At 39.7% G+C, this 26,425-nt stretch overlaps 2 protein-coding genes across 6 annotated transcripts in view; both read left to right on the top strand.

Moving 5' to 3' along the window:
- Window positions 1-26,425, top strand: part of EML6 (EMAP like 6) — a 345,807-nt gene that overhangs the window by 189,751 nt on the left and 129,631 nt on the right. For all 5 annotated transcript variants that reach the window (XM_067007573.1, XM_067007577.1, XM_067007575.1 and 2 more), the window contains 2 exons: window positions 2,120-2,305; window positions 3,467-3,602. In XM_067007573.1, the coding sequence (XP_066863674.1) occupies window positions 2,120-2,305; window positions 3,467-3,602 (322 nt within the window). The remainder of the gene's footprint in view (window positions 1-2,119; window positions 2,306-3,466; window positions 3,603-26,425) is intronic.
- The window catches only part of RPS27A (ribosomal protein S27a), a 394,104-nt gene continuing 388,387 nt past the window's right edge, over window positions 20,709-26,425 (top strand). Inside the window, exon 1 of the mRNA XM_067007590.1 lies at window positions 20,709-20,712. The gene's annotated coding sequence lies outside the window, so the exon portion shown is untranslated. The remainder of the gene's footprint in view (window positions 20,713-26,425) is intronic.

Below are 26,425 nucleotides of genomic sequence, written 5' to 3'. Positions count from 1 at the left end.
AGAAGGGCCTGTGAGCCATGGCCGCCGAGCCTGTGCTTCTGGAACCTGTGCGTCCGGAGCCTGTGCTCCGCAATGGGAGAGGCCACAACAGTGAGAGGCCCGTGTAATGCAAAAAAAAAAAAAAAAAAAAAAGATAATGTCTCAGATTTGCCATTTTCTGCAGAAAATCTCATGCCTATCTTGTCATTACAGCTATATATGCCTTTTTAGAGAATCATCTGATATCTGGAATGTTTCATTTGACATTATGCCATCTGACTGGGTGATTTCATCAGAAAAATCTTTGTGTAGGGTTAAGTCTCTCTTTTTTGTGGTTGTCCATCTAGAAATATTTCAACAACTCAGGCCAAAGTACACATCCCAAGTTAAAGGAATAATAATTACCAAATAGTTATACTTCCTTTAATTTTCATGCATGGGGAGATATAGAAGGATAAATGTCTGCTTTAAACATCACCGTGGAACAGCAAGTTCTTTAGCATGTAGGTACAACCAGTAGTTGTTTATGTCTCATAGTTTGTTCAGGTTCAAAATGAATACTTAAATGTTTTCCCAAAGCATATACCTAACTATCTTTCCCCAGATTGTTCTTATTCTTTTGATGTATACTTTAGTGCCTTTTTGTAAACACAGTAATAGCCAAAGAGGCAAATCACCAGAGCTGATACTTAATGAGAGAAGAATCCTGTATAGTCTCAAATGATGGCACATCTTTCCTCTCATTCTCCCCAAGGACCACCACCTCCACAGCTGCCTGAGTCCTGATCCTCCTGAGGGGTGCACCCATCTAGAACTGCTTCCTCAAATACCCAGCTACTCTGAGAGGACCGTCATTTTTCCTCTCCTGCAGGCACAAAATATTAGGGTTGTCACTAATTTTTCCTCACACATTTTCTGTCACTTGGATTCACCAAATCCTGCTCTCCAAAACCACAATGCAATTTCTTCCTCACCACTGATCCAAATCCTATTCTTGCTCATTCCAGTTAATTCAACATGGTTCTCTATCTTCGAATTTCCTTACCGCTTGTATGCAGTCTGAATATGCTACCTTAAAACTATCTTTTTTGTTTTATATGTATCTTCTTCATTGGATTTAAAGTTCTCAAGGCAAATATTTCAATACTTTCTCATGTATAACCCCTGTTGAACCTTTGGCAAATCACTTATGCCTTCTTTCTCTCCCTTCCAAATGGGTGTAATAATAAAATCTGCCTTAGCCTATTCGTAAGGGTATTATGAAGATCAAATAACTAAACACATGTATATAAATTGTGAGAGGCTACGTATATGGCAGTAAAATTATACCAGTTCACATACTGAAAAAAAATATGTCAGAGTAACTGATTCAGTTTGTTGTAAAGGAAAAACTAACACACTATTGTAAAACAATTATACTCCAATAAAGATGTTAAAAAAACAACAACAACAACAACAACAAAAAAATATGTCAGAGTGAAATACTTAATTTCTACATAACCATGGGAGTCTCCCTGCTGCTGTCTATAAAGCAGCTCAACCTTTATGCTTATGGTCTCCCTCATGATAAATTATGCAACTAAAACTGAAAAGCCTAGTCAATTAATTGGCTATATGAAATATAACATATTTAGAAACATTTCTAAGTAATGTTTCTACAGTGAAGATTTATGTAATTTTTAGTTAGAAATTATTTCTAAATGTATATATATATATGCAACAAAAATACCTAGAAGATATATCAGCATGTTAACAGGAGGTTGTGAATAATTCCAATTTTCTTCTTTTCACTTTTCTCTGTTTCTAAACTTCTCTACAGTGAACCTATACTAGTGCTTAACTTGACAAGAAATTAAACAAAAAAATGAACATTAAACATTCAGCAAAGTTTTAGAATTTTAGAACTTTGAAAGTTTAAAAAATATTGTTATAAGTTTTTTTTCTTACTGCTAGTAGTTGGCTAAAATGTTTTGCAATTCTCTGCCGTTATAACAAAACAAGTTAAATTATGTGTATCTAGTGCACCTGTAGCAAATTATGTAAAATGTATTGAAACATTAGCAAATAAATACCAATAATGAGATGCATCAGAATACTCTTTTTTTTTTTTGATCTATTTATTTTATCTCTTATTTTCTAGTTTTGGACACTATGTGGAAATGCCCTGACTGCAAAAAGAGGGATATTTGGCAAAACAGGGGATCTTCAGACCATCCTTTGCCTTGCATGTGCCAAAGAAGACATCACCTACTCTGGTGCTTTAAATGGCGACATCTATGTCTGGAAAGGGCTCAATTTAGTCCGCACCATTCAAGGAGCACATAGTGTAAGTATTCCCGTACAGAAACTTGGGAATGACTTATTAAATAAGTTAAAGTCACAAATCTCTGTATTTTTTCCCTGTTGCTTTAGGATCAGCCAGTTCTGCTGAACACTCACTAAACATTCATGAAGGATTTCCCTAATTATTTTTGTTCACCTGGAAGAAATTAATATTTCAAAAGCTTAATAACTTAATTAGCTTTTGTCTCAATTATCAGTTGACTATATCATCTACAGATGATAAAGTAGAAATGACCAGAAGAATGGGGAGATGATGTGAAAGGTAAAGCTTGTTGTAATAAATGGAAATTTGGTAAAATGTTATCAGAAACTCAACAGACCTTTAGCTTCTTGCCCTATTACTATGAACATGAAGAAAAGTTTCAGCAACTCTTAGCAAAAGAGCTATGAAATTTTAGAACTTTCCCTGTCTTGTATGTTGAAGACCAATTTTCTTGGCTTCGCTAATTATGAAACAGCTCTTGAAACAATTAAAAGGTCAGTATTGGTCCTCATTCATAAAAACAGCTGCGTTAGTAACCTAATTTCTCTTTACACTGGATATTATGTCAACATTATACTCTTGTAACACATTTTCTGTGGAAAAGCATCTTTAAGTTGTGAAACCACATCAGATGTGAAAAGCATCTTCAAATAATGCTTAACAAGCTAACACAAGTGTAATTTATGCTTCCATTTAGGCTCAGATGGTGCCTGCTTGAGCTCATTGGGATGCATTTCTGTCACCATTGCACCTATAGAAGTGTTTGTGTTCCTAGCCCGCATATCTTTACTTGTTTTGGGAAGGAATTTATATGAAACACCTCCACCATTGTCTTTATAATGATTAACTGTCACAGAAAGAAATTTATGATTTTTATATTTGCTTTAGCCAAGAAATTCCTGAATTTTTTTTACAGCCTGTCATTAGTTTAATCGTGGCAAAGGAGCACTTGAACTAGTTTGCTTTAGTGGTATTATGAATTTTTAATCTAGCTAAAATGGCTGTTACAGATGGCTACTTGTTCTATTGCCAGGATTTCAATAGAGAACAAGAGATTTGTTTTTTGTTTTTGCTTTGTTTTGTATTTTTATCATCAAGATCCAGCTATAATGGCTGTTTAGAATGACTGCAGCATTGAGTATTATCTGCCTTAATCAACAGGCTGGAATCTTCAGCATGTATGCTTGCGAAGAAGGCTTTGCCACTGGTGGACGAGATGGGTGTATACGATTATGGGATACTGATTTCAAACCCATAACCAAAATTGATCTCAGGGAGACAGAACAAGGATATAAAGGTAACACATGTATTAATACTTACGCATAGATCTTAAAGTGTTAAATACAGTGTGAAAGTCTGTTTCTATATTTGTTTCTCTTATCCCATCTTATACCATGAAGGATTTAAGGTAGTTTACATAAATGTAATGGATACAAGATTAAAAGTATGTTGAATGTAAGTGGATACCCCTTTTTCCTAATTTGCACAAAGGTATCTATATGTACAAGCAGTGGTCCTGCTACAAAGATAAACAACATAATAATAAAACTACTGAGTGGTAACCTGAGAGATGGGACTTTCAGTTATAAAACTGGGAAGTTCTGGGTAAGTTAGTGACCCTAAATGTAACTGCATGCAGCCTTTGAAAATAAATAAATAAATAAATAATAGGAAAAACAAGATAAATTATTTTTTAAAAAATAGCTTTAGTGGAGTAGCTACCATAGTAGTAGGAGTTAAGAGCCCGGGCTCAGAGTTGGGGAGACTGGGTTCAAATCCAAGTTTTACCTGTGACAGATTGGAGACCTTGGTCAAATTTCTTAACATCTCTGGGCCTCAGTTTCTTCATCTGTAAAATGGGGTGTAATACCAGCACCAACCTCATAGAGTTCTATGAGGATTAAATACGCTTGCAAAGTGCTTAGACTAAGTCATGGTGCATGGTCAGCACTCAGTAAATGTTGGCTACTGTTACAATATGTTAAGTATGTATACCAGAGAATACAAAGCAGTTTATATACATCTTTTAAAATTCTCATGGTAGGCTTATTATCTCATTTTTCATATAGAGAATTTGGCACTGAGAGAGATTAAAGTGGAAAATGTAAATAGGAAGGATAAGACGAAGTAAGTCACAAGTGATGTTAGTCCACTGAGCACATGTGTGGAGTTCTGTTCACGTGAGAATTTAGTGTCCACTTCATTGCATGGACAGTCAAGGCCCTCGAGTTCTTTGCCAGAGAACACGGGCCATTGTAACTTTATCCAGAAAAATACTTCAGGCAGATATAAGCAAGTAAGCACCCATAAAAGCAATGTTAAAAATGCTAGTAAAGCGGCCAAAAAGACCTTGACCTTGAACTGTGAAACTTCTTGGTGTATCCCTCAAGGTAAACTGGAAGCAAAACATACACTTAGATAACTCATGAGTTAACTTACTAGATGGGATTATTGACCATAAACTGGCTAGATGTTGGGGAGCATCAACCAGAAATAATGATTCCTTTTCAGCAGTCACTTTATCCAGCTCATTCCAAAATTTTATCACATAATCAAGGTATAAATTTTAAAGTGTGAGCATCAGGGCAGAAGCCATATTTACCCTGCTCTACTTTTCTACCTGTTACCCAGTCCCTGACTTCAGGCTCTCAAAGGAGAGTTCGGGAGCTGGTTCAGAACAAGCATCTATATAGCCAGGGATTTGTATTGATTGTACAAAGCCAACCCCATGGTCAACTCCTATCCCCAGAGTCAAGGGAAGATGGTCAGGGACACGTTCAGTTTTCTATCAGTCTCAACTGATTCCCACACACACTTGCTTGCCAAGATCAAAGAGGACATAGGTGGTGCACAGCAGACAGAAGGACCTTAAGCAAGCCTGCGTCTGGTAGGTGTAGCCTGTAGCACCTGGGCTTATAGGTATCAGGGGAGGGATTAGCATGTATTTTTAGATGGATGGCCATTGGGACAGTAGCCTGTATTTCAGGAGGAGTAGTGAACTATGCTTTTAAAGGACTGGATAGACCATGCTGCTGTTCAGGAGCCGTGAGAATGGGTGCCGTTTTCTTTCCACCTTCTTCATTTTTGCAGTCTCAGCTCACTACCAATACTCTTGTTTACTTCGTGTTGTACTTTAAATGGATGTGAATGCATCTCTTTCTCTTCTTTTTTTAAATTTCTCCTCATAAGCAATAATATCTGTGAAATTATGGCTTTACTATACTGTTCATTTATATACATATTTTTTACTTGTTAAGGTAAGTTCTAGCTACTGGATTAAAAAATTTTGTGGATGTAGCATCTTCACCATCAGTGGTGCCTTTGCCTGTCACATTTTTGGCAACACTGTAACAGAAGTCTACTATGTACTATCAAACTTGCAAAGAATTGCCAGCATTTTTTCCAGCCCTTAGTGGAAAACAGGATAAATGTCTAGAGTCAAAGGAATGAAAGGCTCGTGGTTGAAGTGTTGGTAACAACCCCAAATCTGGCTCACTCTTGACCCTCAACTCAGCTAGTTCTCGAGCCTCTGTGGACAGGGCCTTGCAGGGGGAACCTGCCACGATCCTGAACCACCCTCAGGGACTTTCTCTTGCCCTCAGCCAGGTCTTGGCTCCATCATCACACTGAAGCAGGGCCGGGGGGCCTTTGACTTGAGAAGCCAAATCTCAGAACAGGCCCTCCATGATGTTCTCTGAGATCAGCTGCCAGGGCCACTCTGTGACAGGGGTGTACTGTAGGGCACCTGAAGGTGGGAGTGAGGCCAGAGTGAGCTAGGAGACCCAGCACAAGTATAAGGATTAAGATATGTAGGATTGCAGGTGAGGATTAAAAGTAGTTGAAATGTATACAGTTTTCTGTTCCAGCTTCCTCTTCAACCAGCCAATACCATACATGCCCTTGCTCTTCCGAACATTTGCAGACAGTGTGGGTTAAAGGAGAGTGAAGGAAAGACTGTGGGGAGAGGCTGAAACAGGAGGAAGAAGGCAGAATGGACAGGACTTTGGGTGTACTTTGTCCCCCCATCCTGCCCTGCACACCACCACCACCACTACCGCCGCCATTCCCCCCAAAAGGAGTTGACTTTTCCTCCACCTTCAGGCTCTGCCTCAAAATGGAAACAAAGTGCCATTTGAAAGGAGCAGATTCAAGCAAAGCACTGTTAGAACTAGTTACCAACCAGGGTTCTTGGCCTCCTTAATCAATGGAAATTGATAAGAGACCAGTCAAGAAATTCAGGCAAGGCTTTATTGGGGCTCCTGCTACAGCACGATGGTGCGAAAACAAGTAACACATTCCCTTGCTCCCTCCCTGAGCGGAGGTAAACTGCCTCCTTATATGGGGTGAGGGTAGGGGTGGGTCCAGGGGTTGGGCTGGAGGGGTGGCTTAGGCGGCCTGCCCACCCCCTTGGTGGTGCTGTGTGCAGGGGGCATGCACAGTACCCTGCTTTTCCTCTGGGCTCGTCAGAAGTGGCAGTTGGGTTTTTGGTCTTTTTGTATCTTGTTGTTCATAATTTAGCTAAACTGTGCATGCACACAGTTATTTTTAGTTCCTTATAGTTTCTTTGTATTTTGTTGCTGGAAGAGACGTTTGTCCAGGTGCAAGCGCTGCAGCAAAGGGTCCCAGGTTTCAGGTCCAAGCCTGTCTTACTACTTTGCTCTCAATTTGGACATGAAGCTACATGTATGGACGGTTTTATTCTAGTAAAAATTTCTTGATATGAATGAGCCTTCTTCGATATTTTTGCTGTTTGTATAGCAATGACTCTTGAATTCATTTCTGTGGAAATATAGTGACTTCTCATATTACTCAAACAACTATTTAAATAAATTTAGCAAGAGAATTAATTATGGCCATATCCCAATTCCCATGACATAGTACCAATATTCTGTAGTTCTTAAATTTATAAACTTACTAGTAAAAATTCAGAAACTGCTACTTACGTTTGGGAATCTGAGTCTGTTTATAACGATCACACTTACTATGTCACCTGTAAAAATTTCTACTGCCCTTCCTATGGACTTCCAGAAGATCTACAAAGTGAATCTGGAAATTTCCAAGTTGTTTTATGTAAATATTCATAAGATTGACCTATATTTGCATCTTCTGATAACTATTAACTGCTAAAAAACAAGAAAGAGAACAGTTTTTAGATGAACTAAGATTAACACTAAGCTCAGGAAAAAAAAACCCCAAATGATATTACAGCTTTATTATTAAGTGATGGTATTAATCAGTTCTCCTACATCTTTATAGTCAAACATGAGCTAATTAAGACTTTGACTTCTACTGAAAACAATTAACCCTTCTTTAAATTGAGGGTGAACCAGCTTGGAGATAGGTCATTGTCATATCAATAAGAATCTGTACAGCCAGAGGTGATTCTCAGGGCTCCTTGTCCTCTCCCCAAGTCTTAGTCAAAGAAAATAGACTTCGTAAGCCCAGAGGACCATTCCTCAATCAAAGGTATAGTAGTGTTTTATTTATACCAGTGACATACAACTTCTGCGAGTGGTGAGTCTGCAAACAAGTTTTTACTAACACTACATGGTGATATAAACCAGCGATCTAATTCATCCAGGATCCCTTATCTACAATTCTGAAGTGGAAAAAACTCAGAATGCCAAAATGTATATATATTTTTTATGAGAGCAGCCAACTTTTTTATTGTGGTAAGATATACACAATACACCATAAAAATTACCATTTTTTAAGTAAACATATGAGTGCATCAAGTACAGTCACATTATGCAGCCATCATGACCATCCATCTCCAGAACATTTTTCATCTTTCCAAACTGAAACATCATACCCATTAAACACCAACTCCCCATTCCCTCTCGTCCTGGCCCTGGCAGCCTCCATTCTACTTTCTGTCTCTGTGAATTTGCCTGTTCTAATTTGCCTATTCTTATTCTCATATAAGTGGAATTATGCAGTATTTGCTCTTTTGTGACTGGCTTATTTCTCTTAGCATAATGTCTTCAAGGTTCATCCATGTTGTAGCATGTGTCAGAATTTCCTTTGTTCTTAAGGCTGAATAATATTTCATTGTATACCACATTTTGTTTATCCATTCATCTGTTAATGGATACTTGGTTTGCTTCCACCTTTTGGCTATCGTGAATAATGCTGCAATGAACATGGGTACACAAATGTCTCTTTGAGACTCTGCTTTCAATTCCTTGGGATATATATCCAGAAGTGGAATTATTGGATCATATAGTATTTCTATTTTTAATATTTTTGAGGAACTTCCATACTGTTTTCCATAACAGCTGCACCATTTTTATATTCCTACCAGCAGTGCACAAGGATTTCAATTTCTCCACATCCTCACCAACACTCTCTTTCTGGTTTTTTGATAATAGCTATTCTGATATACGTGAAGTGGTATTTCCTTGTGGTTTTCATTTGCATTTCCCTGATGATTTTTGATGTTAAGCATCTTTCATAAGCTTGTTGGCCATTTGTATGACATCATTGGAGAAATTTCTATTCAAGTCCTTTGCCCATTTTATTTTTTTCACACACACACACACACACTGTATTTTATTTTTACAAGAGATAAATAAACTGACACCAAGCATTGTAAATGGATGACCACAACAAAAGCAACAATGATTGCAATTACCAAACACGAAACACACTCATACTATGTCATAATATTGACATTCAGTACAGTAATCCTCCACTGTAACAGCTCCTTTACTTTGCAGTGAAAAAAAATTTTTTTTTTATTTCTGAGATATACATTTTAAAGTAATAACTAGAATTATGACTTATAACATTATACCAGAACATATAAGATTTTTAGAAATTTCATGTAATGTCTGAAACATTTATATTAACATATTTCCATACAAATAACGCAAAGAAAGTTTAGTATTACCTGTTTTTTTGGTTTGTTTGTTTGTTTGTTTATACTGCAGGTTCTTATTAATCATCAATTTTATACACATCAGTGTATACATGTCAGTCCCAATTGCCTGGTTCAGCATGCCACCATCCCCACCCCACCGCGGTTTTCCCCCCTTGGTGTCCATACATTTGGTCTCTACATATGTGTCTCAACTTCTGCCCTGCAAACTGGTTCATCTGTACCATTTTTCTAGGCTCCACATACATGTGTTAATATACGATATTTTCTCTTTCTGACTTACTTCACTCTGTATGACAGTCTCTGGATCCATCCACATCTCAACAAATGACTCAATTTCGTTCCCTTTTATGGCTGAGTAATATTCCATTATATATATGTACCACATCTTTATCCATTTGTCTGTCAATGGGCATTTAGGTTGCTTCCATGTCCTGGCTATTGTAAATAGTGCTGCAATGAACATTGGAGTGCATGTGTCTTTTTGAATTATGGTTTTCTCAGGGTATATGCCCAGTAGTGGGATAGCTGGGTCATATGGTAATTCTATTTTTAGTTTTTTAAGGAACCTCCATACTGTTCTCCATAGTGGCTGTATCAGTTTACATTCCCACCAGCAGTGCAAGAGGGTTCCCTTTTCTCCACACCCTCTCCAGCATTTGTCGTTTGTAGATTTTCTGATGATGCCTGTTCTAACAGGTGTAAGGTGATACCTCATTATAGTTTTGATTTACATTTCTCTAATAATTCATGATGTTGAGCAGCTTTTCATGTGCTTCGTGGCCATCTCTATGTCTTCTTTGGAGAAATGTCTATTTAGGTCTTCTGCCCATTTTTGGATTGAGTTGTTTGTTTCTTTAATATTGAGCTGCATGAGCTGTTTATATATTTTGGAGATTAATCCTTTGTCCGTTGATTCATTTGCAAATATTTTCTCCCATTCTGAGGGTTGTCTTTTCGTCTTGTTTATGGTTTCCTTTGCTGTGCAAAAGCTTTGAAGTTTCATTAGGTCCCATTTGTTTATTTTTGTTTTTATTTCCATTACTCTAGGAGGTGGATCAAAAAAGATCTTGTTGTGATTTATGTCAAAGAGTGTTCTTCCGATGTTTTCCTCTAAGAGTTTTATATTGTCTGGTCTTACATTTAGGTCTCGAATCCATTTTGAGTTTATTTTTGTGTATGGTGTTAGGGAGTATTGTAATTTCATTCTTTTATATGTAGCTGTCCAGTTTTCCCAGTCCCACTTATTGAAGAGACTGTCTTTTCTCCATTGTATATCCTTGACTCCTTTGTCATAGGTTAGTTGACCATAGGTGCATTGGTTTATCTCTGGGCTTTCTATCTTGTTCCATTCATCTATATTTCTGTTTTTGTGCCAGTACCATATTGTCTTGATTACTGTAGCTTTGTAGTATAGTCTGAAGTCAGGGAGTCTGATTCCTCCAGCTCCATTTTTTTCCCTCAAGACTGCTTTGGCTATTCGGGGTCTTTTGTGTCTCCATACAAATTTTAAGATGATTTTTTTTTCTAGTTCCATAAAAAATGCCATTGGTAATTTGATAGGGATTGCATTGAATCTGTAGATTTCTTTGGATAGTATAGTCATTTTCACAATATTGATTCTTCCAATCCAAGAACTTGGTATATCTCTCCATCTGTTGGTATCAGCTTTAATTTCGTTCATTACTGTCTTACAGTTTTCTGCATACAGGTCTTTTGTCTCCTTAGGTAGGTTTATTCCTAGGTATTTTATTCTTTTTGTTGCAGTGGTAATTGGGAGTGTTTCCGTAATTTCTCTTTCAGATTTTTCATCATTAGTGTATAGGAATGCAAGAGATTTCCGTTCATTAATTTTGTATCCTGCAACTTTACCAAATTCATTGATTAGCTCTAGTAGTTTTCTGGTGGCATTTTTAGGATTCTCTATGTATAGTAACATGTCATCTGCAAACAGTTACAATTTTACTTCTTCTTTTCCAATTTGTATTCCTTTTATTTCTTTTTCTTCTCTGATTGCCATGGCTAGGACTTCCAAAACTATGTTGAATAATAGTGGTGAGAGTGGACATCCTTGTCTCGTTCCTGATCTCAGAGGAAATGGTTTCAGTTTTTCACCATTGAGAATGATGTTTGCTGTGGGTTTGTCATATATGGCCTTTATTATGTTGAGGTAGGTTCCCTCTATGCCCACTTTCTGGAGAGGTTTTATCATAAATGGGTGTTGAATTTTGTCAAAAGCTTTTTCTGCATCTATTGAGATGATCATGTGGTTTTTATTCTTCAGTTTGTTACTATGGTGTATCACATTGATTGATTTGCATATATTGAAGAATCCTTGCATCCCTGGGATAAATCCCACTTGATCATGGTGTATGACCCTTTTAATGTGTTGTTGGTTTCTGTTTGCTAGTATTTTGTTGAGGATTTTTGCATCTATATTCATCAGTGATATTGGTCTGTAATTTTCTTTTTTTGTAGTATCTTTGTCTTGTTTTGGTATCAGGGTGAAGGTGGCCTCATAGAATGAATTTGGGAGTGTTCCTTCCTCTGCAATTTTTTCAGAGAGTTTGAGAAGGGTGGGTGTTAGCTCTTCTCTAAATGTTTGATAGAATTCACCCGTGAAGCCATCTGGTTCTGGACTTTTGTTTGTTGGAAGATTTTAAATCAGTTTCAATTTCATTACTTGTGATTGGTCTGTTCATATTTTCAATTTCTTCCTGATTCAGTCTTGGAAGGTTATACTTTTCTAAGAATTTGTCCATTTCTTCCAGGTTGTCCATTTTATTGGCATAGAGTTGCTTGTAGTAGTCTGTTAGGATGGTTTGTATTTCTGTGGTGTCTGTTGTAACTTCTCCTTTTTCATTTCTAATTTTATTGATTTGAGTCCTCTCCCTCTTTTTCTTGATGAGTCTGGCTGATGGTTTATCAATTTTGTTTATCTTCTCAAAGAACCAGCTTTTAGTTTTATTGATCTTTGCTATTGATTTCTTTGTTTCTATTTCATTTATTTCTGCTCTGATCTTTATGATTTCTTTCCTTCTGCTAACTTTGGGTTTTGTTTGTTCTTCTTTCTCTAGTTCCTTTAGGTGTCAGGTTAGATTGTTTACTTGAGATTTTTCTTGTTTCTTGAGGTAGGCTTGTATTGCTGTAAACTTCCCTCTTAGAACTGCTTTTGCTGCATCCCATAGGTTTTGCATCGTCGTGTTTTCATTGTCATTTGTCTCTAAGTATTTTTTGATTTCCTCTCTGATTTCTTCAGTGATCTCTTGGTTATTAAGTAGTGTATTGTTTAGCCTCCATATGTTTGTGTTTTTTACGTTTTCTCCCTTAATTCATTTCTAATCTCATAGTGTTGTGGTCAGGAAAGATGCTTGGTATGATTTCAATTTTCTTAAATTTACTGAGGCTTGATTTGAGACCCAAGATGTGATCTATCCTGGAGAATGTTCCATGAGCACTTGAGAAGAAAGTGTAATCTGCTGTTTTTGGATGGAATGTCCTATAAATATCAATTAAATCTATCTGGTCTATTGCATCATTTAAAGCTTCTGTTTCCTTAATTATTTTCATTTTGGATGATCTGTCCGTTTGTGTAAGTGAGGTGTTAAAGTCCCCCACTATTATTGTGTTACTTGTCGATTTCCTCTTTTATAGCTGTTAGCAGTTGCCTTATGTATTGAGGTGCCCCTATGTTGGGTGCATGTATATTTATAATTGTTATATCTTCTTCTTGGATTGATCCCTTGATCATTATGTAGTGTCCTTCCTTGTCTCTTGTAACATTCTTTATTTTAAAGTCTATTTTATCTGATACGAGTATAGCTACTCGAGCTTTGTTTTGATTTCCATTTGCATGGAATATCTTTTTACATCCCCTCACTCTCAGTCTGTATGTGTCCCTAGGTCTGAAGTGGGTTTATTATAGACAGCATATAGATGGGCCTTGTTTTTGTATCCAATCAGCAAGCCTGTGTCTTTTGTTTGGAGCATTTAATCCATTCACGTTTAAGGTAATTATTGATATGTATGTTCCTATGACCATTTTCTTAACTGTTTTGCATTTGTTTTTGTAGGTCCTTTTCTTCTCTTGTGTTTCCCAGTTAGAGAAGTTCCTTTAGCATTTGTTGTAGAGCTGGTTTGGTGGTGCTGAATTCTCTTTGCTTTTGCTTGTCTGTAAAACTTTTGATTTCTCCATCTAATCTGAATGAGATCCTTGCCGGGTAGAGTAATCTTGGTTGTAGTTTCTTCCCTTTCAGCACTTTAAAATATGTCATACCACTCCCTTCTGGCTTGTAGAGTTTCTGCTGAGAAATCAGCTGTTAAACTTATGGGAGTTCCCTTGGATGTTATTTGTCGTTTTTCCCTCTCTGCTTTCAATAATTTTTCTTTGCCTTTAATTTTTGCCAATTTGATTACTATGTGTCTCGGCGTGTTTCTCCTTGGGTTTATCCTGTATGGGACTCGCTACACTTCCTGGACCTGGGTGGCTATTTCCTTTCCCATGTTAGGGAAGTTTTCGACTATAATCTCTTCACATCTTTTCTCTGGTCCTTTCTCTCTCTTTTCCTTCTGGGACCCCTTTTATGCGAATGTTGTTGTGTTTAATGTTGTCCCAGAGGACTCTTAGGCTGTCTTCATTTCTTTTCTTTCTTTTTTCTTTATTCTGTTCCAGAGCGGTGAATTCCACCATTCTGTCTTCTGGGTCATTTATCTGTTCTTCTGCCTCAGTTATTCTGCTGTTGATTCCTTCTCCTGTAGTTCTCATTTCAGTTATTGTATTGTTCATCTCTGTTTGTTTGTTCTTTAATTCTTCTAGGTCTTTGTTAAACATTTCTTGCATCTTCTCGATCTTTGCCTCCATTCTTTTTCCGATGTCCTGGATCATCTTCACTATCATTATTCTGAATTCTTTTTCTGGAAGGTTGCCTATCTCCACTTCATTTAGTTGTTTTTCTGGGGTTTTATCTTGTTCCTTCATCTGGTATATAGCCCTCTGTCTTTTCATCTTGTCTGTCTTTCTGTGAATGTGGTTTTTGTTCCGCAGGCTGCAGGATTGTAGTTCTTCTTGCTTCTCCTGTCTGCCTTTTGGTGGATGAGGCTATCTAAGAGGCTTGGTGGGAGGCACTGGTGGTGGGTAGAGCTGACTGTTGCTGTGGTGCGCAGAGCTCAGTAAAACTTTAATCCACTTGACTGTTGATGGGTCGGCCTGGGTTCCCTCCCTGTTGGTTGTTTGGCCTGAGGCAAACCAACACTGGAGCCTACCTGGGCTCTTTGGTGGGGCTAATGACAGACTCTGGGAGGGCTCACACCAAGGATTGCTTCCCAAAACATCTGCTGCCAGTGTCCTTGTCCCCACGGTGAAACAGAGCCACCCCCTGCCTCTACAGGAGACCCTGCAACACTAGCAGGTAGGTCTGGTTCAGTCTCCTGTGGGGTCACTGCTCCTTCTCCTGGGTCCCGATGCACACACTACTTTGTGTGTGCCCTCCAAGAGTGGAGTCTCTGTTTCCCCCAGTCCTGTCGAAGTCCTGCAGTCAAATCCCACTAGCCTTCAAAATCTGATTCTCTTGGAATTCCTCCTCTCGTTGCCGGACCCCCAGGTTGGGAAGCCTGACATGGGGCTCAGAACCTTCACTCCAGTGGTGGACTTCTGTGGTATAAGTGTTCGCCAGTCTGTGAGTCACCCACCCACCAGTTATAGGATTTGATTTTACTGTGATTGTGCCCCTCATACCGTCTCATTGTGGCTTCTCCTTTGTCTTTTGATGTGGGGTATCTTTTTTGGTGAGTTCCAGTGTCTTCCTGTCGATGATTGTCCAGCAGCTAGTTGTGATTCTGGTGTTCTTGCCATAGGGAGTGAGAGTATATCCTTCTACTCCACCATCTTGTTTTCGACTCCCTTTGCCCATTTTTAAATCAGGTTATTTGTTATTTTGTTGCCAACCTGTAAATGTTCTCTATATATCTTAGATATTAACCCCATTATCAGATATATGATTTGTAAATATTTTCTCCCATTGCATTGGTTGCCTTCTCACTCTGTTGATTATGTCCTATGATGCATAAAAGTTTTTAATTTTGTTGTAATCCAATATATCTATTTTTCTCTGTTGTTACCTCTGCTTTTGGTGTCATAGCAAGAAATTATTGCCAAATACAGTACAATTTCATGAAGATCTCTCAAGATTTCTTATAAGTGTTTTATGGTTTGGGCTCTTATATTTAGGTCTTTGATCCATTTTTGAGGTAATTTTTGCACATGGTATTAGGTAAGGGTGCAACTTTTTTTTCCAAAATATTTTTTATAACTAATTTGGCAGCAAAACATGACTTACACTTACTATGAAGATGTTTTTTGTCTTCATATGTGTGAATATTCATTCATACCCTTCACTGCAGAAATATTTGATTTCAAGGTGTTGCCCCAGACTCCACTGGATCTATTACATGAGTTCAAAATCCAAAATTTTCCAAATTCTAAAATGTGCCTACCACCAAAAATTTCATATATATGGGATGGTGGACCTCCAATACATTTTTCAGTGAATATCAAGTTCTGGAATTTTCAAACTGGGGGAGACATAGACTTCCACATGATGTCATCACATGGAACTCTGTCACCTTATGGATGAATAGAATGAAGCTCAGGGCCATTGTAGGTTTAGAGCTGTAACTCAAGTCTCACACCAAACTCAACAAAAGTGCATTTTGAGTCTGATCATTTTTTAAATAAATTTATGATCTACGTAAAATAATGAAGCTTAAATGACTTACAGTGGCAGCAAGAAAAGCCACAAATAATTCTTAAAGCAAGGCAATCAAAATGAATTACATCTATGGTAATAAAATACTTTGAGCTCATGGTTGTAAATGATTATGTCTAAAGGAGTACAGTAATTAGTCACACAGTATAAGATGCATTATTCATTTACTTATCCATTCAATAAGCATTTATTAAGCATCTACTAAGTGTCAGATACGTGCCTACGAACTAGATAGGCTCTTCTAAAAAATGTGCTTTACGTATTTTATTGGAGTTTTTTTGTGTGTTTAACTCCCAACACATATTTATTGAATCGTTGCTGTGTCTAATTAACTGTAGACTCTGAATCTGGAGATATCTTGCATTAGTCAAGCAGCATTCCCTCCGTGTTGTGCAAGAGAAGGAGGCTGAAGTCTCGAGGATACAAGATGCCTCTTCTTAGCCTTCTCACCATCTCTGCTGCCCCCTCACTGGTCTGAACCACCGTCTTGCACACGGGCTACTGCAGTTGCTTTGTAACTGGTGTCCCTGCTTCAGCCATTATTCTCAGAATAGCAGCTGGAGGGAGTTGTTGGAAATTTCCACAAACCAGGTCACATTTCTTCAAAACCCTGCCATGATTCCCATTTGCTGAAGAAAAAGAGTACACATCCTTAGGATGGCCTACCAGCCCTTCCCCCTCAGGCCTCCCACCCTCTGCTCTGCCCAGGCTGCCCCCTTTGCCTGCATCACTCTCCCCAGCAATCTGCATGGTTACTACCCTCTCCTCTGCTCAAGTGAAGCTGCCCTGATGACCTTATTTAAAATTGCAACCCACTCTGTCTCCGCCATCCCGGCACTCCTGACCCTCTCTTCACAGATCTTCTTTTCACCTTGTAACAAACAGTATAATGTACCTGTTTGTGATGCTTATGGCTGTTGTCTATTTCTACAAGGGTAGGAGCCTCTTTGTTCACTGATGCCTCCCAAGCAAGCCCTTAGAACAGTGCCTGGCACACGCAGGCACCCTGGAAACGGACGAATGATGAAGAGTGCGTCGTGTGACTGGAGTGCACAGTGACAGGTGAAAGGCTTCAGAGGGAGGGACAGATCATTTCTGTGTTCAAGCTTGGCCCCCACGGACCAGCAGTAAGGAGGTCATAGAAAAAAGGTGTAAGGGGGTGAGCATCACGGTCAGGGCTCCACCTACTCCAGAGCAGAGAGTGGACTAGAGTGGGGCAGGATTAGAGGTGGGGGTGCAGGTGACTCTTCCCCACTACCCATTCTTCTTATTACCATTTTTCTTCCTCAGAGTACATTGAGGATCATTCTGTCCAGTGGTTCTCAAACAGGGGCGTTGTTTTCTTCCGGAAGACATTTGGCATTGTATGGAGACATGTTTGATTATCAACTGGGAGGGTGCTACCGGCATTCCTGAGGCCAGGGACGCTGCTATACATCCTAAAATGACATATTGCAGTGTTAGACATCTCGGCTAAGAATTATCCAGCCCCTAATGTTAACAGTGCTGCAATTGAGAAACCCTGGTGTGGTTCAAAGGACCAACTCTCAAATCTGAAAGCAGCCTTGTTGACGATAGAAACAAAGCAAGTATCTTCTGTGGTTCTCCTGGTCCCTTGAGTGCTTCATTGCTCACCTCCACTCCCATCGCGTCCATCACCTCTCTCCCTGTCTGCTCACCTTTGTCCTTTACGACCTCCTACGTCATTGGTGTTCTGAGCAAGTGGAAGCCCTGCAAAGGAACGTGCAGGAGCTGCGGATGGTGAGGTGTGCGACCAGAGGAGTGTCGGCCGTTGTTTGTTCAGGCTTGGTGTGGAACGTGGTGTCAGAGAAGCAGAGGCTGACTGTCTGGTTTGTTCCGGTAGTAATTCCCCTGTAAACACTCTGACCGAGCCGGCCTCCTCCAAACACCAGCCTGGGTGTTCCTTCCCTGGGGTGAAGGCAGAGGGCTTGGCAGTGTGTTTCTGTCCTCTGGGGTCCCGTTAGGCTGTGTGGATCCTTCATTATTCTTGAGGCTATGGGATTTGGGATCCTGTGGAGTGGGTTTTGTAAAGAGTATCTGGCGGAAGTTCTCAGGCAGAGAGCCCTTGTAAACAGGAGCAGCAGGCCGTGGGCACTTCATGCTGCAGGCTCGTGGCGCTTTGTGCTAGGCGCTCTGCATGCAGGATCCCGTATTTCCTGCAGCAGCTCTGGGGGTCCCCAGGCATGGCTGGCTCCCGGGGCATGAGCTCTGCCTACTTGCAGGACGGCCCTACACTTGGTTTAATGCTTGCTGTCATCATCTTGAAATGATTATTTTTTTAAAAAAATTAACTTATTTTTATTCATTTATTTTTGGCTGCATTGGGTCTTTGCTGCTGTGTTTGGGCCCCCCCTAGTTGTGGAGAGCGGGGGTTGCTCATCAGTTGTGGCGCAGGGGCTTAGCTGCTCCGCAGCATGTGGGATCTTCCCGGGCCAGGGCTCGAACCCGTGTCCCTCGCATTGGCAGGCAGATTCTTAACCACCGTGCCACCAGGGAAGTCCCTTGAAATTCTTAATCAGTTTTAAACAAGGGGACCTCACATTTCCATTTTGTACTGGGCTCTGTGAATCATAAAGCCAGTCCTGTTCCCCAGTCATTGGTGCTTATGAATCCCTGGGGAGATGCACGCCTTCCCTCCCTCTTGTTCCCGTAGGTTCCGAACTCTGCCTTCCACATTACCGTAGGCCCCCAGAGCCCCTGGCCCACCTCCAGACTCCCTAGGCAACTCAGCCACCCCCTGCTGGGGCGAGGGGGCCCTGCAGTTTCCCCACACCCCCTCCCAACACTCTCCCTTCCCTCTGAGTGAAATCTCTCTCCTCTTGTCCTTTTATTACCTTTTACCTGGGGTGCTCCTTAGTACTGCACCTTTAATAAGATTAGGTTGATAGGAGAAGGCCATCATGCTCTCTTGTTTGATCTTTGGTACCATGTCCTGGGTGCGCGTCCACAGAGAAGGGAAATACCTTTGTGGGGAAGAGAGTTGGCTCCAGTCTTGCACTGCCTGAATCCTCATTTTATCTCCATCACCTGCTCACTCTGGGGCTTGGGGCAAATAAGGTAAACTGTCTGTGCTGTAATTTCCTCATTTATGTATTTCCTGTCCCCACCTATGGCCTGGTGCTGTCAGAGGGCCTCCTCCTGAGTCACTGTGAGCCTTCCTGGGCACATGTGCAAAGCTCTGGCTGCAGGGCTAGGAATGTCTGGGAGAACCGTTCCTGCCCATTTACAGAATTTGCTTGTTTGACTCCAAAAAGATTTCTCAAAGTTGCACTCATTCTTGGCTATCTGCTCATCAGGGCTTCAGCTTTCTAATCTACTAGAGTGGAGTTTTCCAACGTTTGGTTGAAGAACCACTGCATTAGAATCAGCCTGGAAATCTGAATTTTTAGCAGTCTGACTAAAGTCTGAGAACACACACTAGTTTGGGAACTAGCTTGCTAGTGGTTGGTTCTCAACAAGTGGTTCTCAGCACTGGTGAGCTAAAAATAACTATGCCCAGCTCCACTCCAGAGCAATTGAGAGGAATTTCTGTGCAGGGTCCAGGCATCCATGTTTTGTTTTCGCCCATGCCGCGAGGCTTGTGGGGATCTTAGTTCCCCGACCAGGGATCGAACCCGCCCCCTCAGCAGTGAAAGCACAAGAGTCCTAACCACTGGACTGCCAGGGAATTCTCTGGGCATCCCTGTTTTAAAAACACTTTCTATGTAGTTTCTGATGGACAGTAAGTGTTGGAGCAACTGCTCTTGGCCCTTTACCATATATCAGGCCTTGGTGCACCAGATTTAAGAACACTAATAAGTATCAATACCAGCCCCCTTCCAGCTGCGAGTCTTCCCTTCTTGGGCCAAACAATTGAGGGAAAAAAACCATTGTATTTCCTCAAAGAGTTCTCTTTGTCAGATATAGCCTTTCCCTCTGAGAGTTGGCAGTGCTAGCATGTCAAAATGACCTAGAGGGGTGGGGTAAGGGAGGATGGGAAGGAGGCTCAAGAGGGAGGGGATATGGGGACATATGTATACATATGGTTGGTTCACTTTGATGTACAACCGAAACTAACACAGTATTGTGAAGCAATTATACTCCAGTAAAGATCTCTTTTAAAAAATGGTAACAAACAACACAACAAATAAGTTGTAACACAAGGATGTAACTAAGAGACTCAAGGAAAGGCAAAAGCAGCAACTTCATAGCTCCTGGTGCTGACCCTGCCTGGGGACGGAATCTGACCACACGCACAGCAAGTTGTTCTCCATTGAGATGTGAACTTAGTAAAAACCTGCTGGTTAAAAATAATAACAACTGATATTTATTGATTAGTTTCCTAAGTAGCAGACACTAGGTCAAGTGTTTAAATATATGATTGCATTGAATCCTCGTAACAGTGCTGTGATGTGTGAGTGCTAATATTCTCTGCAGTTTACAGGTAGGGCAACTGAAGCTTTGAAAGGTTAAATACTTGCCATGTCACAGAGCTGGGATATAAATCCAGTCCATGTACTTAACCATTCAGTGAACTAGTGGAAAATAAACAATGTCCTTTAGGTCTGTGTTGATACTCATGATACTCATGGACTAGATCTCCCATGCCCAGGTTTCAGAACTGTCACAGAGAGGATTGAAAGGATACTGTTTCCCATTCCCTGGTCTGAATATAAAATCCGGGCAAAGGGCTGGTGAGAATTTGATCTTAGCCTCTAGGATTTTTCTGTTGAGGTGGGTGGTTGCTCTCTACTGCCATCTGCTGGCTGTCTGGACGAAGCACAGGCCAGAACCCCACATTTCTCATGGTGGAACGAGTGGTTGAGAATGCCCCCGTGTCCAAAATGTTCACCCCTCATCAATTCAGCAAAATGCCTTCAGTTCATTCTGTCAAACGTCTCTGAAACATGCACTTTTTAAGAAGAAAGGAGAATTTCTGTAGTTTAAAATAATTAGGATGGTTTTCCCTGGCTCTCTTTTCACTCTTGGTGGATTTCTAACCGTAGTCCAAATAATACCATATATTTGTCTGACTCCCAGAACAGAAGATAAAGAAACAAAGCCAACTTAATACTTCCCAATGCAATGGTCACCTCAGCCAGCCTGAGGTGACCAGTAACGTTCCTAAATGGGACATTATTAGGAAACTTGAATACAGTCTCTACCCACTGAGTTGTCCTTAGGAAGTCATTCCTTTTTAAATATATTTATTTATTTATTTATTTATGTTTTTATTGCTTATTTATTTATTTATTTATTTTTAACATCTTTATTGGAGTATAATTGCTTCACAATGGTGTGTTAGTTTTTTCTTTATAACAAAGTGAATCAGCCATACATATACATACGTTCCCATATCTTCTCCCTCCTATGTCTCCCTCCCTCCCACCCTCCCTATCCCATCCCCCCAGGTGGTCACAAAGCACTGAGCTGATCTCCCCGTGCCACGCGGCTGCCTCCTACCAGCTATCCACCTCATGCCCAGTAGTGTATATATGTCCATGCCACTCTCCCACCCCGTCACAGCTTACCCCTCTCCCACCATATCCTCAAGTGCATTCTCTAGTAGTCTGTGTCTTTATTCCCATCTTACCCCTAGGTTCTTCATGGCCTTTATTTTTTTTTCTTAGATTCCATATATATGTGTTAGCATACGGTATTTGTTTTTCTCTTTCTGACTTACTTCACTCTGTTTGACAGACTCTAGGTCCATCCACCTCACTACAAAAAACTCAATTTCGTTTCTTTTTATGGCTGAGTAATATTCCATTGTATATATGTGCCACATCTTCTTTATCCATTCATCTGATGATGGACACTTAGGTTGCTTCCATCTCCTGGCTATTGTAAATAGAGCTGCAATTAACATGTTGGTACATGACTCTTTTTGAATTATGGTTTTCTCAGGGTATATGCCCAGTAGTGGGATTGCTGGGTCGTATGGTAGTTCAGTGCAATCCCTATCAAACTACCACTGGCATTTTTCACAGAACTAGAACAAAAAACTTCACAATTTGTATGGAAACACAAAAGACCCCGAATAGCCAAAGCAATCTTGAGAATGAAAAATGGAGCTGGAAGAATCAGGCTCCCTGACTTCAGGCTATACTACAAAGCTACAGTAATCAAGACAGTATGGTACTGGCACAAAAACAGAAATATAGATCAATGGAACAGGATAGAAAGCCCAGAGATAAACCCACGCACATATGGTCACCTTATCTTTGGTAAAGGAGGCAAGAATGTACAGTGGAGAAAAGACAGCCTCTTCAATAAGTGGTGCTGGGAAAACTGGACAGGTACATTTAAAAGAATGAAATTAGATCACTCCCTAACACCATACACAAAAATAAGCTCAAAATGGATTAAAGACCTAAATGTAAGGCCAGAAACTATCAAACTCTTAGAGGAAAACATAGGCAGAACACTCTATGACATAAATCACAGCAAGATCCTTTTTGACCCACGTCCTAGAGAAATGGAAATGAAAAATAAATAAATGGGACCTAATGAAACTTAAAAGCTTTTGCACAGCAAAGGATACCATAAACAAGACCCAAAGACAACCCTCAGAATGGGAGAAAATATTTGCAAATGAAGCAACTGACAAAGGATTAATCTCCAAAATTTACAAGTCATTCCTATTTTAAATGGTTCTCTGGGAAGTGAGAGTGGCCTAGCATCCTGTCTGTCTCTGTAGGTAGACCCCTGTGGTCGACTTGTCTGATGTGACAAAATCCAATTTATCTCTTTGAGGAACTGAGTGTTTGTGGAGAGCCTGAGCTGGTCTCCAGAGAAAATGTTCACAGCTCATTAGGTTTATGTTGCAAACAATGAAAATGAAACGACTCCTCCCCTGGTTCTCTCTGTCTCCTTCTTCCCCTGCCCCTACTTAGTCAGAAATAATCCGTTATCAGTTTAACTTCATTGCCTTTGCCACATGTAAATCTTCTCCCTTTTGTTGGTTAGTTCAGTGGAATGCTTTTTTCAAATGAAATCCGCTAGAAAACACATACTGTGAGTTGTTGAGGGAAAAGCAGGGGTTGGATCCTCAGACTCTGCCTCTCGCCCCTCATTTCCCTGTGCTCTCCTTGCCAGGCCCCTGTGGCTCCTCTAGGAATCCAAGAACTCCCTGGACACAGTCTGAAAACACAGCTGGGTGCTGTGTAGCTGGACTGCCTCATCAGTCTAGGCTGAGGTGGAAGGTTCTTTTTTGTTCTAAACCTCTTAAAGACAAAGCAAATATTTTAAAAATGTTCACACTTTGATTCCATGTGATGGGTTGATTGTTATAATATTCTTGACCTTTCTGAATTTGTTCCCCAAACAAGAAGTTAAAAAATAGTGGGGGTGGTGGGGAGAAAAATGTTTGTACACTGGATCAAATACAGTGCTGGTCCTTTGGGAGAAATTCTGTTTTCAAGCCATTTAGTCTTAGGGGATGGAGGGATACATTGTTGGAGGAAAACGGGGAGAACTGGCCTGTTCATGCTTGTAGTAGCGCCTTGGATGCCAGGCCTGCTTGGAAAGGGTGAGTCTTTAGGACAGTCAATGGAATTATAAAAGGATTGTGCTTTGAGTACTTTGATAACAGTTAAAATATGTAACATTGCTAAGATATATCAGATGTGTATATATATATAGCTGTATATATCATTTTTACTGATATAATTGACATATAACAGTTTCAGGTATACAACATAATGATTATATACAATGTGTATATATATATAATATATATTATATAACATATATTATAATATTATATATGTATTATCTATACATAATGTATATATTTGTCTCAAAGTGATGACCACAGTAAGCCTAGTTAATGTCCATCACCACACAGAGTTACAAATTTTTTTTCTTGTGATGAAAACTTTTAAAATCCACTTCCAAGATACATTAGCTACTTTCAAATATACATTATAATATTACTAAATGTACATTGTACATGTTCATCATGCTGTACATTACACCCCCAGGACCTATTTATTTTGTAACTGGAAGTTTGTGCCTTTGACTATCTTCACCCATTTTACCTACTGCCCACCCCTGCCTCTGGCAATCACCAATCTGTTCTCTGTATCTGTGAGTTTTTTGGGTTTGTTTTTACTTTTATGGTTTTGATTCCACATGAAAGTGAGATCATACAATATTTGTCTTTCTCTGACTTATTTTACTTAGCAGTATGCCCTCAAAAGTCACCCATTTTGTCCCAAATAGCAATAATTCCTTTTTTTGTAGCTGAATGATATTCTATTGTATATGTATATATCACATTTTCTTTATCCATTGATGGACGCTTAGGTTGTTTGCATGTCATGGTTTTTGTGAGTAATGTTGCAGTGAACATGGAGGTGCACATACCTTTTAGAGTTAGTGTTTTTGCTTGCTTCAGAAGCAGAAGTGTTGGATCATACAGTTAGTTCTATTTTTAATTTTTGAGGAACCTCCATGGTGATACCCATAGTGGCTGTACCAATTTACATTCCCACAGTGCCCAAGGGTTCCTTTTGCCCCACATTCTTGCCAACACTTGTTATTTCTTGTCTCTTTGAAAAAATAATAGCCATTGTAATAAGTATGAAATAATATCTCATTATGGTTTTTGTTTTCTGTTTTTGTGTTTTTGGCTGCACCCTGCACCTTGCAGGATCTTAGTCCCCTGACCAGGGATCAAACCCCTACCCCCCGCAGTGGAAGCACGGAGTCCTAACCACTGGACCGCCAAGGAATTCCCTCATTGTGGTTTTGATTTTCAGTTCTCTGATGATTAGGGATGTGGAGCATCACTTCATGTGTCTGTTGACTATCTGTATGTCTTCTTTGGAAAAATGTCTATTCAGATCCTCTGCCCATTTTTTAATCAGATTGTTTGGGGTTTTTTGCTATTGAGTTGTATGAGTTCTCTATATATTTTGGATATTAACCCCTTATCAGATGTATGATTTGCAAATATCTTCTCCCATTTGGTAGGTTGCCTTACCATTTTGTTGATGGTTTCCTTTGCTATGCAGAAGCTTTCTAGTTTGATGTAGTCTCACTTGTTTACTTTTGCTTTTGTTGTTTTTGCTTTTGGTGTCAGAGCCAAAAAATTATAGCCCAGACTGATGTCAAAGAGCTTATCACCTATGTTTTCATCTAGGAGTTTTATGGTTTCAGGTCTTATGTTCAAGTCTTTAATCCATTTTGAGTTTATTTTTATATGTTTCTTTTGCATTTGGCTGTCTAGTTTTCCCAACACCATTTATGGAAGAAACTGTCCTTTCCCTATTGTATATTCATACAATGAATATATATATATTTCTCTGCTTACAAATGTCTGGCTCCTCCTTAGAATGCAAAATCCATGAGGGCATGAGCCTGGCTTGTTTAGTGTTCAAGCTCCGGTCTTGGTCATGTAATAGGTGCTCAATAAAAATTTTTTGTATAAATGAATGAATATATCCCTCCTTCTTTGAACAGTCTCGTTGAGGGTGGAGATGTTGTCTTTTATTTCTTGGTATCTCCAAGACTTGAGAAATGTTTGTGATTTGAATGTTTTATTTTATTCATTCATCAATTCTTATTGAGCATCTACCACATGCCAGACACTGCTAGGTACTGAGGATACAGCAGTGTATAAAACTGAGAAAGCTCTTGTTTTCACAGACATTAGTAAGAGGAAATGGACAATGAATATAATAAACTAGTAAATTCTTTAATTTTTTTGCCAATTTTGGAATATAATTAATATCCCCATTTACTTCCTATTTCTGAAGAACAAAGTATTATACCTTTCCTGTAATAAAATTGTAGATGATGCAAAGCCTGCTGGGGAGACAACAAATTCACCCCCTTTCTAGAGAAAATAAGAACATGTTAATAATAAGGCATGGGAAAAAGATAAGAATGAGAAAGGGACAGTAGCAAAAGGATTGTTTCCTCATTAGCTGAGCTTCCTGCCCTGTCAGCCTGCCATCTTATCCTGACTGCTTTCCCCACACATCCGTCCTTTTCAACCTTGAAAGCCTGTCGTGATGTTTGCAGTGGAAGATTTTGAGTGACCCTGAACTAGCCGTTGCCAAGGTATCCCTACTTACGACTCACAGCAGGAATAATAAATCTGCCTGTGTGCTGTCTCCTTCCATTTCAAGACACATAACAATGAATTCAGAGCAGGAAGTAAAGAGAGTTATCTCATGTAATAATAGTCTTGTACCTTAAAAAAAAATAACTTTTTGTAAATAAATTCATTATCTCATTGGATGCTTTCAAGACCACAGTGAGTTAAGATGAGGATTTCAGGAACTTCCCTGGTGGCGCAGTGGTTAGGAATCCGCCTGCCAATGCAGGAGACATGGGTTCGAGCCCTGGTCCAGGAATATTGCACATGCCACAGAGCAGCTAAGCCCATGCACCACAACTACTGAGCCTGTGCTCTGGAGCCTGCGAGCCACAACTACTAAGCCTGTGTGCCACAACTACTGAAGC

Source organism: Kogia breviceps, chromosome 11 (genome assembly GCF_026419965.1).
Source record: "Kogia breviceps isolate mKogBre1 chromosome 11, mKogBre1 haplotype 1, whole genome shotgun sequence".
NCBI classification, from domain to species: Eukaryota; Metazoa; Chordata; class Mammalia; order Artiodactyla; family Physeteridae; genus Kogia; species Kogia breviceps.
Note: the sequence above shows the minus strand (reverse complement) of the source record. Positions and strands in the feature narration are given on the sequence as shown.